The sequence below is a fragment of the Fundulus heteroclitus genome, chromosome 13, assembly GCF_011125445.2.
Source record: "Fundulus heteroclitus isolate FHET01 chromosome 13, MU-UCD_Fhet_4.1, whole genome shotgun sequence".
NCBI classification, from domain to species: Eukaryota; Metazoa; Chordata; class Actinopteri; order Cyprinodontiformes; family Fundulidae; genus Fundulus; species Fundulus heteroclitus.
The window spans coordinates 21,456,218-21,469,562 of NC_046373.1; the positions used below are offsets into that span (position 1 = coordinate 21,456,218).

At 40.5% G+C, this 13,345-nt stretch overlaps 1 protein-coding gene across 1 annotated transcript; it reads right to left on the reverse strand.

The window, feature by feature from the left end:
- Positions 1-212: 212 nt before the first annotated feature.
- On the reverse strand, positions 213-13,345 carry rnf5 (ring finger protein 5). The gene is made up of 6 exons (XM_012870440.3): positions 12,929-13,345; positions 5,198-5,216; positions 3,638-3,750; positions 3,500-3,557; positions 3,297-3,408; positions 213-1,130 (listed from the first exon to the last, which is right to left on the reverse strand). Exons 1-6 carry the CDS (start codon positions 13,144-13,146, stop codon positions 1,012-1,014), a joined length of 639 nt encoding a protein of 212 aa, XP_012725894.1. The 5' UTR covers positions 13,147-13,345; the 3' UTR covers positions 213-1,011.

The window sequence follows — 13,345 nt, forward strand, 5'->3', positions numbered from 1 at the left end:
AAACGGGATCCAGTTCACTTTTCTTTAGCTTTACAAAAGGTCGTCCACATGTCAATAATCCTCCGTACCGCCCCCGTGGCTGATCGGCCAGTCAGAAACACGTAAAAACAGCATTTACAATATTCATATATACAAATATATTATGTTTACACAAAGACGGGAAAAACAAAAACAAGTCAACTGTGACAAGTGTTTCATTAACCCTCTGTTTGGGGTGGGGGGGGTGCAAAGAACTGTAATTTACGCTGCAAAAGTTCTGCAAGTGGCACATTTAAGATTTAAATGGATACCCTTTGAATCAAAAATTGTGTTGCATTCAGGGAAAAACGAAAAAAAAAAAAAAAAGCTTCAAGACACCAGAACAAACTGACGTTAAAGGACAGCGCCATCTACAGGTGACCTCACAGTGCACTGGTAGGTTTATTTTAAGACAAATGTACAGAAAATGCAACCGGCTGTTTTCTTTCGATACCCACCCACCCAGTTTTGGACACACGTAGAAACTATGATCTGGGGGAAGAGTCGACCTTTCCGCTCCCTTAGGAGCCTCCATGTTTGAGGAATACGGCATATGAAAAAAAAAATTAAGAAGTTTCTCCGGTTTCCCGTCTACAGCGTCAGACAGAGCTGACCCTGAACATGTAATACTGTCACTGAACAGTCAGCACAACCTCCTCCTCCTCCTCCTCTTCCTCCTCCTCTGTGTGCAGACAACTACAGCAGTGGCCCTAGGTTGTGATTTACTTTGGGATTGAGTGTTGCATAAATAACATCAACACAGCAGTGGTGTGTGTGTGACCTAATCTAGAAAGGAGGAGAAAACCTGTATTTCTTGTTTCCTGTCAGCGCCAGGCTCTCTGCGCTCTCTCAGGTTACATAATGAAAAGGTGTGTGTGTTCCTGTGTGTGTGTGTGTGTGTGTGTGTGTGTGTGTGTCAGTGGCTCCAGTCTGTTTTCTTGTTTGTATTTTCGGGCTCCTCCTTCCCAGCCGCCGCCGCTGTCGCCGTCATCATCACACGCTCAGCAGCCAGAAGAAGAAGATGATGGCCACGAACAGGAAGAGGGAGTCCTGCCAGTTGTTGTTGCCGTTGTTGAGGTTACCGTTGCCTTGGTGATCCCCTGCATACTGGTCTGAACACAAGACAAGAGCGTGAGGAGACTTTTGTCACAGAAGCTGCTAAGACGTCATCATTTAAATTCAAATTTTGCTATTCAAAACATGTAATCGGTGCCTTGCAGAGGGGGAATTTACACTCCTTGAAGATTTTGTCAACTTACAACCACAAACTAATGTGTTTTATTAGGGTTGTGTGTGTGAGTGCAACATGATTAGTGAATGTTTAGCTGTTTGGAGACACAATTTATTCAAGTTTTTAAAAATAAAAGCAGCTGTATGCGTTTATTTTCAGCCCCCCAGAGTCAATACTTGCAGTTACAGCCTCCAGTTAAGTCCAAAACTATTCATACCCCTGCAGATTTGATGAAAATATATATATATATATATATATATATATATATATATATATATATATATATATATATATATATATATATAATTTTAAAAAAGGGCATGTAAAAATAAAGGCTTATAGTTCTTTGACTATATCACTGTCTTATGTACATCCCGATTCAGATCTTTTTCAAACCAAGAAGAAATAAGATGGGCATTTCTCTAAAGATGATGGAACAATGCAAAATTACTTGTTTTTTTTTTTAGACATTTTAATAAACAAAATGGGAAGTTTAACTATTATTTATACCCTTCTGAATAAATCCGTGGACAAATGTTTATTGCCTCAGCAGCAATCAAACCCATCTCATCATTTTAACTCGTTATTTTGTAGGTTTCCACTGCGACTGTGATTCGTCTTTGGTGACGAGCTCCAAGTCTTTGAGGTGGGAAGCCCTCCCTGCCATCACCCTAATCTGTAGCTCCCCCTTTATCTGTGTTTTTTAAATGTTATGTTAACATTAAAAAAAAAAATTATATATATATATATATATATATATATATATATATATATATATATATATATATATATATATATATATATATATAAATATAAAATAAACCTAATTGTCTCAGTGACGCAGTTGATGGCAATCTGGCCTTGCAGCAGAAAGGTTTTGGGTTAAAATCCCGGCCTGGGGTCTTTCTGCATGGAGTTTGCATGTTCTCCCTGTGCATGGATGGGTTCTCTCCGGGCACTCCGTCTTCCTCCCACAGTCCAGAAACATGACTGTTTTGGTCATGTTGGGTGTGATTTTGTGTGTGCATGGTTGTTTGTCCGATGCGTCTCTCTGATGGACCGGCGATACCCCGCCTCTCGCCCAATGACCGCTGGAAATAGGAACCAGCTCCAACACAGGCCTGCATGAATATAGATAATGGATGGATGTGCAACTGCTATGAATATATTTTGCAAATCTAAGCTCTGAAAATTTCTGACTGTTCTCCAAAAAACAGCTCAACCTGGATCAGGCTAGATGGATGGTTTGTGGTCCCCATCAGCTTTATCCTGTTTTAGCAACATTTTCCTGTTCGCCATACCAAACCAAACCCAGTTTAAAACACCGATCTAACCCGGTCTATTGATCTTTTCGTATTAATGTTTTCTATGATCTGGTTTTTGAACAGGTACTTAATAAAATCCAGCAAAAATAAAGCTGGGCGTGCTTCGATGGCACAGGGGTAGAGAGAACGACCCACGTACGGAGGCCTTAACCCTCGATGCGGCTAACCTGGGTTAAATTCTGGCCTGTGGTCCTTTCCCGCATGTCTCCCCCCCCACCTCAGACCCCATTTCCTACAAGCCTACTTTGTAAAAAATTAGCCACTGTTGCTACAACAAAGCTAGAAAAAGATGCCATCTAAATATAAGTCAATGTAGAAATTAGGCTTTTTTCTGATAATGATATAAGGAATAAAGCTGTGAAACTCAAACATTTATCCATGCAAGTTTGTTCAGATTTCAGAAAATAAAAGCAAATTACACACTTTTCCAGACTCTGTAGGCATCCTGTGTTGATCAGGACTAACTTAAAATAACAAGGAAGTGTGGCTGCAGGTAGAAATAAAACAAAATGGGAGGAAGGATGACTAAAAGCTATAGCACCGTCCTGTATGTGACAATTCAAACAAGAGTTTTTGGTTTTATCTGCGTCCAGCACAAATTATAAAACCTGAGAATAAAATACAACAATTGTTAAATTTTCTATGGTTGAATCCTGCTAAAACTATTAGTCCTGCTGTTATTTAAACCCTGAGATGTCTGGAGGTTGTGTGTAAGCATTTACCTGCTCTGTGAAAGGGGTCATTGGCGTTGAAGACTGTGGTGAAAAAGCCGAAGGGGAACGCACCGATCCCAAAAGACATGTGAAAGCCCGTTTCCCCAAAACCCGGGAACATCTGGGCACAAACCCGTTGGTCAAGTTCTGAAGTGATGATAGCTTAATGGGAAAATGATCCGTTAACATAAAAAAAAAAAAAAGGGACTCACCCCTCCTCTGCTTTCAGGCTCCGTTCTCTGTCCCTGAGGCCGAGGGGGCGTTTTCAACCTGAGCAGAACACAGAGACGCCCTTACAGCGGTCCGAAACAGCCAAGCGGAACCACGCGCCGAGAGGAGCGGCGGCTCACCTGGGGTCCTCCTGGCTGGAGCTCCCTCTGCCGTACAGCGGGATGACTTTCTCTCTGCTGATGCCCGCCTTGCAGACAGGACACTGTTGCCTGCTGGGCCGCGTCTCCAGCCACTGAAAGAGCAGCAGAACGAGGAGGGTTCAGGACGACGGAAAACCAAAACATGGTTTAAAAAGAGGCAATACGGAGGACTTCAGGGCAGGAGACAGACGTTCTAGTTGCGATCTAACCAGAAATCAGACGATTTTTGGCTTGATATTATTTTTAAATGAGGTGATTTCACCACACGTTGGCACAAGTAGAACCGCACAGACGACACCACTCTTCAGTGTGGATGCCGTAACCAAGCAAAGACGGCACAATGCTGGCGGTTTTCCGTATCAGGAAGGTGTTTAAAAAAAAAGGAAAACCAGGGATGCACAGAGATCTAAGAAGCTTTTTAAAAGCCAAATAACTTCTAGATCATGTCGAAATGTATCTGCAGTTCATTCAGAGAGCGGGGAGAGCAAGGATTTCAGTGGGGAACAGGAAGGCTGGGTATATTACAGCAAAGCTGCCAGGTTTTGTCCTCTTCAGTCCTCTATGTGTTGATCATTTTCTATTTTCATCAAATCATGTGGCATCCTTTTGTTCCCCCAACTCATTACCCATAATCCAATATGATTATTTTTCCAACTGAGATCTGATGTGTTTTTAAAGCGTTCCTATAGTTATTTTGAGTCGTGCATCTCCGTTGCCCGGTGACCAATAATTTATTTCATTTATTTACAACAATATATCATTTATGGTTGATTGTCGATAAAGGATTAAAAACACACAATGAATGTTGCAACCACTGAGCTATATTATACACTGGAGTGCTAATCGCCCGCTGTTAGAACGAGTCGCTTTGAAGCCACCAGCCGCCATATTGGTACTCCCCATTTTCCCCCAGTAACTAGGGAATATGTGCGCTACAGCATCGAATAACGAGGATTTTCTCGTGTTCAGGGGGGGCTTAAAACTTTTAAAATGTCAAATGCCATATACTTTTATGTTATGTGCTAAAACTATCAAGTCATGTGCTGAAATATTTGTGTGTGTTTATATATATATATATATATATATATATATATATATATATATATATATATATATAAACGTCACCCGCTGACGTTATTAATCGAAACAGAACAGCTTTCCATTCGTTGCCGACTGGTGAAAAAAAAAGCACATTCTGTGCCCCCACCTCCTTTGATCTGACGTTGATGCATAAATAGAGTTAAACGTCATATATAATTTGCAAATTTCAATTACAGGCAAATATTGTTGTAATATCGTCTTTTTTTAGTTAATTAATTCTATCAGTGTGGAATCACGGGACATATTATTGAGCTGAGATTTACTTTCTTCACCTGGATTTGAGGCTTTCATGTCATTTCCAAACAGTTCAGACACAACAAAACGACATTCTAACTGTAAAATGTCTCAAACCTGAGGATAATTTGGACCTTTTCCCTAAAACACACAGTTAAAAATATCCCGTCTGTTAGCTATAGAGACAAAAAGGCAGGTACTTACTTGATGAAGGCAGGGCCAGCTGCAGGAGACAAGAGAGAAACACAAAGATTAGCTTTAATTCAAACGGCAGCGGCTTTTCAGTGCCGCCGACATTCCTGCAGGAAACTCATGTTAAGCATCAGATTAGACACATTGGGGAGCGTCTAATGATCTCAGCAGGTGCTGCGCTGCAAGAGCAAACAGATTCCCTTCGCCACCTGTGAATGAATTCACCACCCGGCCAACAAAGTCCTGCACATGCAGACGTGTCTGATTAAAGTCATCCTCAGGATTAATTGGTTCCATCTGGAGCCTACGACACGATTTCCTGACCTGCTGCCTCGTTGCGTGGATGCAGGATGGAGCAGCGTGGAGACATATTTGACGGGAGGGGTTTAAGGTATGGATGTAAACAAAACTCTAAATATGGGGTATAGCTTTAAGCCTCTCTTAACAAAATGCACGCCAGTTTATACCGGTATAACCCAGCAACGAGCTATTTATAAATAAATAAAGCTGGTATACAGACGTTTGTGAGGGCCCCTGCACAGGTTCTGGCATTTACTGATAAAAGGAAAACAAATCTGTAGACTTGTCCTGAATCATAGAAAATGAGGTAATCTGCTCTAAAAATCGCCGGCGTGAAAACACCCCTGAGTCAGATGCGTAAACAAAGTGCTCAGCAGCTGAATGGGCAATGAGAACATGCATACCTGACGGATTCTTGAGCCAATACGTGCACTTGTTCTTGGAGCAACAACGGCCAAGCCGGGAAGGGGGAAAACTTGAAAACCCGACTAAAAATAGCGAGAACTGGGTCAGGTGAGTTACACTCCTGGACCTGGGCGTGCTGGTTTTCTGCGGAGCATAAACCTGTCCGGTGGGGGGAATTCAGCTCTCGTTAAAAACGCTTTGCTGACCAGATCTGGGCTGGTAGAAGATGAGGAGAAATACGACGACTATGAGCAAAAACGACTTAAGTACATCAGAACAGATCTGTCGTTTGTTTACATTATTCCCCTCCAACTTGACTGCTTGCCATTAAAGTTGAATTGGACAAGATAGTTGACTCAGTTAAAGTGGAAAACGTTTCCAATCATTTACAATAATCTGTTTTTTTAATACCAAAAAAAACCCAAAACTGACATTTTAACAGGAATAATGACACTTTAGTGCACATAATGTAGATAAAACAAGAAAGCAGCTGCCTTTTGTTGGTCACTGTCTAAAAATCAGCAACTCCTCTAACTCCAAATCCTTGTTTTAAACAACTGAACATCAACCGCAACCAGAGGTGGATGCTGAACAGTTGGTGCCCTCATCAAGTTAAACATTTTAAACAATCTCTGATTAACAGATAACATTTCAGACCAAGTCTAAGGTACCTCAGGGTTTCGGTTTTCATATGTTTTTATTCAGTTTCTAACGCAAAACAAAAAGGAGCACAGCTAACAGGAATTTTCCCCATTTCTCTTTTGCCACCCCCTGATGGATGGCGCCCTGGGAGGCGAGCCATAACGCCAAGTCAGGTCAAAAACCAGCTATGGTGGCAGCTAAAACAACACAGACAGCAGCACTAACATGGTAGGCTGATTTAAAGGGTGTTATCATCATCATTTATTCCCATTTTAACAGTTTTGAACAGTGGTGGAAGACCTAAAACAACAGGCAAACCCGGTGGTAGGTTTAAAGTCAAAATCCTTGTGCCTAACATGCATTTCTCCTGATGTTTAGCCTCAGAAATTAATGTTAGAGAGGTAATGGTGTTGGCTGGCCAACCTGCAACAGGATGTTTATTGTACCAACAGGCACGATAATCCTTGTTAGTTAAAAAAAAAAACAAAAAAAAAAAAAAAACAGATATGGCAAAAGGAGGCGCTACTTCAGTTTTCATGTTGATGCTATTTTGCCAACACAAAACGGTCCCAATTAACCAATTTTAAGTTTATGGGTCTTCTTTCGTAATTAGGCTCCATTCGACGAGGGAAACTGGGTGCGATTACCACTGTTAATGCAGCTTTTTAAGACGGGTTTAAGATTGTGGAGCTGATATGATGGATGAATTTAGATTTTCTTTTCCCCTAAAATGCATCTCGAAACTTAAAACTGTCCCGGGACAAATTTAAAGATGTAGCTTCTTGTTCACATGGCAATAAATCCTGCCTAATGGAACGGACAATAAGACAACAGCTTGTGTCAGATAAACAATGAGGCCGTCTCTTTGGTCATAGGGCGTAACGGTAGGCGCATCGCCCTCAGGGAACGAGTGTTAAGTTTCTGCTAAAAGAATCTTTATATTTACCTTAACGGTTGCAGTCTTACTTATAAAACACCCGCCTGGCAGCCTCGCTTATCTGCTAATTATGTGGGCCACAGGGTTTAGTCTTTGCATAAAATGCATGTAACTTAAGAAGATTTGCATGCATCCAGAAGATCTATCAGTACAGCAGCATTTGCAGTTTCCTACTGTTTGGTATTCTGCCTTAAAGGGCTTCTTTGGTCCGTTTAACTCCTGACCGTTTCCATATGAGTCAGAGCTTCTTTGTGAGGTAAACTTACATTAAGTAACTTGGTTCATGTAGACAAACTGGCAGGACTAGTCCCCGCCCCCCCGCCTTCACTTTCATAACCACAAAAACATTCAGAGCTGATGATCCGCGTGGCCTCAAGTGAGCTCAGAGCCAAACGCAGAGCTGAACCAGCCAAGCAAAGTCAAAAAGAAACAAAAACCTGACTCTGTGTCAGAATGCTGCGGAGTTGTTTTCAAGAACATCTGAACAAATGTGTTTATGGCAAACTCCTCTGCTCAGCGGTGGGAATCTGTTTGGTTGACTCAATAAATTAGCTTTATGTTTACAAGCCAATACTATATAAGAGCGTGACCTGCAGATCATCAGTCCATCCGTTTGACTTCTGTTTAAAACATTATTCCAGGTCATTTATAACATGATTGCAAGCAAAGAATGTTTAAAAAAATGGAACCCATACACTTCTGGGGGCGGGGCTAACCCAAAGGGTGGAGCAAAGATGCATTTTTATTGGTCTGTGTGGACGTTAGCTGCAGCTTTTCTATTGGCCTCTGTAGGGCATTTGTGACTTTCTCTGAGATACAAATTCATAGTTTTTTTTTTTGTTCTGCACTCGTCCGCTATAAGAAACGGCAAGACGCAGAAGAAACCGGATGAACTAATCGCTAACGTCCACGCAGACCAATAGAAGTGCATCTTTGCTTTCCCCTTCAGAGGAGGCCACGCCCCCAGAAGTGTAGCAAATCTAAACCATAAAAAGGTGACTTGAAAAGAATGCAATTCTTAAAAAAAATGTAAAAGAAAAAAGGAAATTTATTAAAAAGTTTGAAAATTAGAAAAAAATAAATTGGTTAAAAACACCAAGCTGCAAATATGTAGGTTTCTACTTTTGCATACACAGTGTAAATTACCCTAAACATTTTTTTTCTCTTTTTCTTTTTTTGATTGAGAAGTTCTTTGCTTACAATAACATTGGAACACAATGTCTCTCCATAAATCGGCCAGAGCATCGCATCTTTCATTAAAGTGTGTGAATTTGTGCCATCCTGTATAGGGTTTCCAAACAACATGATTTCACATATACGGTGAAATTAGCAAAAATCTGGAACCCTCCACAACTCATTTTATACAAGGAAAGAATATGGTTTCCCCTGTGATGTCACTGACCATATATGGTAGCAATAAGTATTGTTTAACAATGCCTGAAAACACTACAGAAAATATATATTCCTAAAATTCTTTTAGCCATGACAATGGTAGTTATTTATATTTGTTTTTGAGTCAAAACAATAGTGGGGGGGGATCTTTAAATCAGAAATGTGGCCCGAGGGAAAATATGAGAAAAAATGTTTTCATTCGAGGTTTCTATTCAAAACATTTTATTTGAATGTCACAGGGTATTAAAGTATAAAATATAAACCTTCTACATTCTGTAAATTGCTAAAACTGAATTTTTAAAGTACAAACTCCTGTAGTTCCACAGAAAAGTAAATTGATTTTAACAATAATTTCAGAATGTCTAAAAACACAGAAGTTATGTTAGTCCTACTTTACATAATATGAATGTCTTTGCAAAACAAATAATATAGTTAATTTGGCCAAAATGAATAAAAGATGGATGACTTAAATGTATGTTCCTATTTTTTAGTTTGCAAACACAAAAAATAATGACATTTGGATTTCTTCGTATATTAGAATTTTTTTTTTTACAGCTACTGAGCTGAATTGTGTTCCTATTCTTCATCTTATTCTTTTTCCTTTTTTATTGATTATTTAAATTATGAATTTATTTGTCCCATGCCTTTCTAAAGTTTCTGAAAGACCCAAATTTAGAACAATATTTGCTCAACTTTGGTTTGGACTTTAAATACAGACATAAAAATACATTGATTATTATGTTAGGCTGTCCTTCAATCGTTTTTACTGATTGAGGGACATTTATACCAATTAAAACTGCAGCTTATGAATACTAGTGAAGCTGCTCTTCTTTTTTAGAAGCTTAACAGATAATCTAATAATGAATTCTGTCACTTTTCGCAAGCAACTTTTTTCTCTCTTCATATTTAAAATGTTTTAAATTCACCCAAAGACCCAGAGGGGGCAGACTGTGGCACAGCGGTTTGTGCTCGCAGTCAGATGTTCACATGTTTCTACAATAAAAGCACAACAGATATGCGAATCATCTATTTCTACACAAGAGACGGAGCATGCTCAGAGAAAACAAGCTGTAGCTTTTTGCATTAATTACATTTAAGGAAATATTGAAAAGATTTGAAGCTCAAGCATCTAAACATAAAATAACTTACTGTGAGCCTCATTATGATCTATTAAAGAAATAATGAGCACATTAACCAATAAGGTTTTAAATACATGTATTAAAACCCATGCATCTATTCTAATTACCAGTGAGGTGAACTGCCGTAACGTTAATTTGAAGTTGCAGCAGGTGAACTGGGCCCTGTTCTCCAGGCCGACGAGTTTCATCATCACGGTTTCATCACATTACGAACGGCTACCGAGAGCAGAGGGGATTAAAGCAACACGGCAACTACATTACATCAGCACGTGTCACAACACACCGCTGGGCAGCTTAAACCAGACCTGGGTCAAAAGAACACCAATCACTGTAAACGGTAGCTTAAACTCCCTGAATCCTACTGATAAAGTTTTCACGGCTCCAGACAGGGATCTTTATGCAAAGGATGAGATAAAATGCACCGCTTTCGTCATTATCATCATTGTTATTAAAGTGCAACTGAAGCTAAACATACGGAAACTTTAGCGATGTGCGAGAACACTGATGGAAGTCTATGATGGGTACACTGAACTTTCTAAACGAGAACTTTTTCTGATTGGTTTCGACACCTCTGGAGAGCTACACCACAGCTGTTTTAAATTCAGATCCACCAATCCACAATCTTGATCTTTATAGCATTATCTGCCACATTTTTAAGGCATAAGTAAAAAAAAAAAAATAGAAAAGGCTTCTGTGTGAATTTATGGCGGATTCTTCTGAAGCAGTCGGGTTTTAAATACAGAACTTAAAAAAAAAAACAGGAAAGGAGGAGAGAAAGGCGGATGGATGAACAATGTTTAGACAAATGGATGAAAAGCTGGATGAACGGAAAGAAAAGTGGGCAGATGGATGAATGAATGAATGGATTGACGAATGAATGGAGAAACTAAAAAGGTTGTCAAACAATCATAGCTTGACAAATAAACAGATTGATGAATTAATTAGTGAAGGAATCAAATGATAAATAGGCGGATGGATGGACGGATCAAAGAACGAACTGATGGATGGACAGGCAGAGGATGGATGGATAAATACAAGCTTCAGGCAATGGAATAGAGAATTGTGTCTGGGAATGTAAGTATATGGGAATATTTTCCCTACTCTACTCTGTTTTTCTTTTATCCAGAGTTGGACCAAAATCAAATTCAACACTTTTCCAGAACGAGCCAGAACCCTGTATGACAAAAACCTGCATGATGGGAAGGTGATCAAACCTCAGACGGGGGAAGGACACTTGAGAAGCCACTAATATGGTCTCTTAGGATCTACAGCAGCCAACTGGGAGGGCAGCGATGTTTGAAATTAGTCTAATTCTAAAGCTTTATTAGCACCGTTTCTTAATATGATCGTTTTAGTCAAACTGTGATTTATGCACTGTTGATATTGTATATTTATCATTTTACTGAGACTCCTCTTATTAATATGTAGTACGATGCAGCTGATCCTTGCATTCCAAGGCAAATTTTCCCCAAGGGAGACCAGTAAGGATACTTTCACTGTGTGACTACCTGACCATCAAATCAAGTCAACATTTTCAAGCTTTATGTATCTTTCTTATCAATCCGCATTGATCGGGTTTTAACCATCGGCATTCAGCAGGATCCTACTAAACCTGGACCTAAAACTTTAACGGTCATTTTTCTGCTGAGCCAATAACTTTTAAAAGGAGATAACGTCTGGAATCCCGACCGCCTCCGTGATCCGAGTCGTTCCAAGTGTCTGTGTTGCCAAAACACACATGCAAGAGTCTCCGTCGCTCTAAATATAGACCCACCTGGGTGCTCAGGTGTAGGAATGCAACTTTTACCTGGGATTACGATACCGTTAGAGCTAACCCAGATCCTGCTGCTTGGCTGTAATCCTCTCTCTAGCCTGGAGCACAAGAACAGACGCTGCTCATGAATGGGACTCACAATCACGCAGCATGTTTTGCTTTTCCACGGATGGTTCGAAGGTTACGTCTTGCGCAAGGTTAGGCTAACCTGAGATAAGAGAAAGTACCAGAACGACAGCTGTTAAACAGCTTTTTTTAAAACGGGTGGCAAAGACTCCAACTAGTTTATTTTAAACACCAACGCCTATATATTGAATTTAAAAGATCATTAGACAGATTAATGCAGGAATCTAGAGTGATGTAATGTGAAATGCCGTAACCCTCCTGAGTCCCAGGAAGTTTTTTTTGTTTTGTTTTTATTGGCTTTTCATCTTTGCCCCTTTTTTTGTTGTTGACATGTTGCAGGTGAATCGTTCACCATTTATCATTGATTTTATTATTATTATTATTTTAAAAGTCAGTGTCTCTCCAGGTTTTTATAGTAACCAACAACTCAGAAGAATTATTAAAGAAAAATGTTTTTCCTTCCTTCTTTATATATCCAAAGATCTTTAATTCCCTTCAAAATATATATAAATAATGCAGATTTTTTTTTTTTTCCCAGTGTCCTGTCTAGCAATGTGGCAATAAGAATTGATATCTTAATGCCAAATAGAGCTCGAAAGATTTTACTTTCACAAGGGGCGCAAACAGCTTTCGCCATAATGCTCCGCTTCATTTGTGCATGTATTTATTTTTTTTAAGAAAAAAAAATTGGCCTTAATAATAAAAAAAGACCAGCATTTATGCTAATTTCTGATCTAAATCACATCATATGATCGGTCGCTGATCACATGTTCACCCTGTAAATATGTTTATTTACAGTCGCCAGTGTAACGACTAGCCAAAACATATGAGTTTTGATTTATATAAAAAACTAAAAAACAAAAAAAACTACTGAGTGGCAGCTGTCAGACAACAAGCTGATCAAACGAGCCATAGTGGGGCGTGACTCCGCCGACAACAGCGGCTCAAAGTTAGGGTGACGGAGGCCGCGCACACCGCCGAAATTACCCCCAAACCAAAATAAACCCGTCAGGATCACCGTCTCCTACCAGAACAAGTGGCCGCACATACTGATGACGGCGTCCCTGGCGGTGTCCAAGCAAATGTTGCACTCGAAGGTGGCCCGATCCCGCTCGCTTTCCCCGCTGCCGCCGCCGCCGCTGCTGCCGCCCGGCCCGTCGCGGTCGCTGCTGCTCTCCCCTGCGGGGAACCCTCCTCTGCTGGCCGGCCCGCCGTTACTCGAGAACCGGGGATCCGCGGCCGCCATGATGTTCAGCCGCCGAACAGGTGGAGAAAAGGTTAAGGCAACCGAGCCAATCCAACCTCCGCGGGGCCCGACTCGATCCGAAGTGAGCTGCAGGTCAGAGGTTGATGAATTCAACCATGAACCGTGTGGAGCCGCTGCTGCTGCTGCCTTCCTCCCTGCTACCTGCAGCAGGATGTCTGTTTCCGGAAGGGAAACGCGA

Coding starts and splice junctions, on each gene's coding strand:
- rnf5 (XM_012870440.3), bottom strand. CDS start 13,146: ATGGCGGCCGCGGATCCCCGGTTCTCGAGTAACGGCGGGCCGGCCAGC. Junction 3,558..3,637: donor TCCAGCCAGGAGGACCCCAG/GTGAGCCGCCGC, acceptor TGTTCTGCTCAG/GTTGAAAACGCCCCCTCGGC. Junction 1,131..3,296: donor TGACCCCTTTCACAGAGCAG/GTAAATGCTTAC, acceptor TCTTGTGTTCAG/ACCAGTATGCAGGGGATCAC.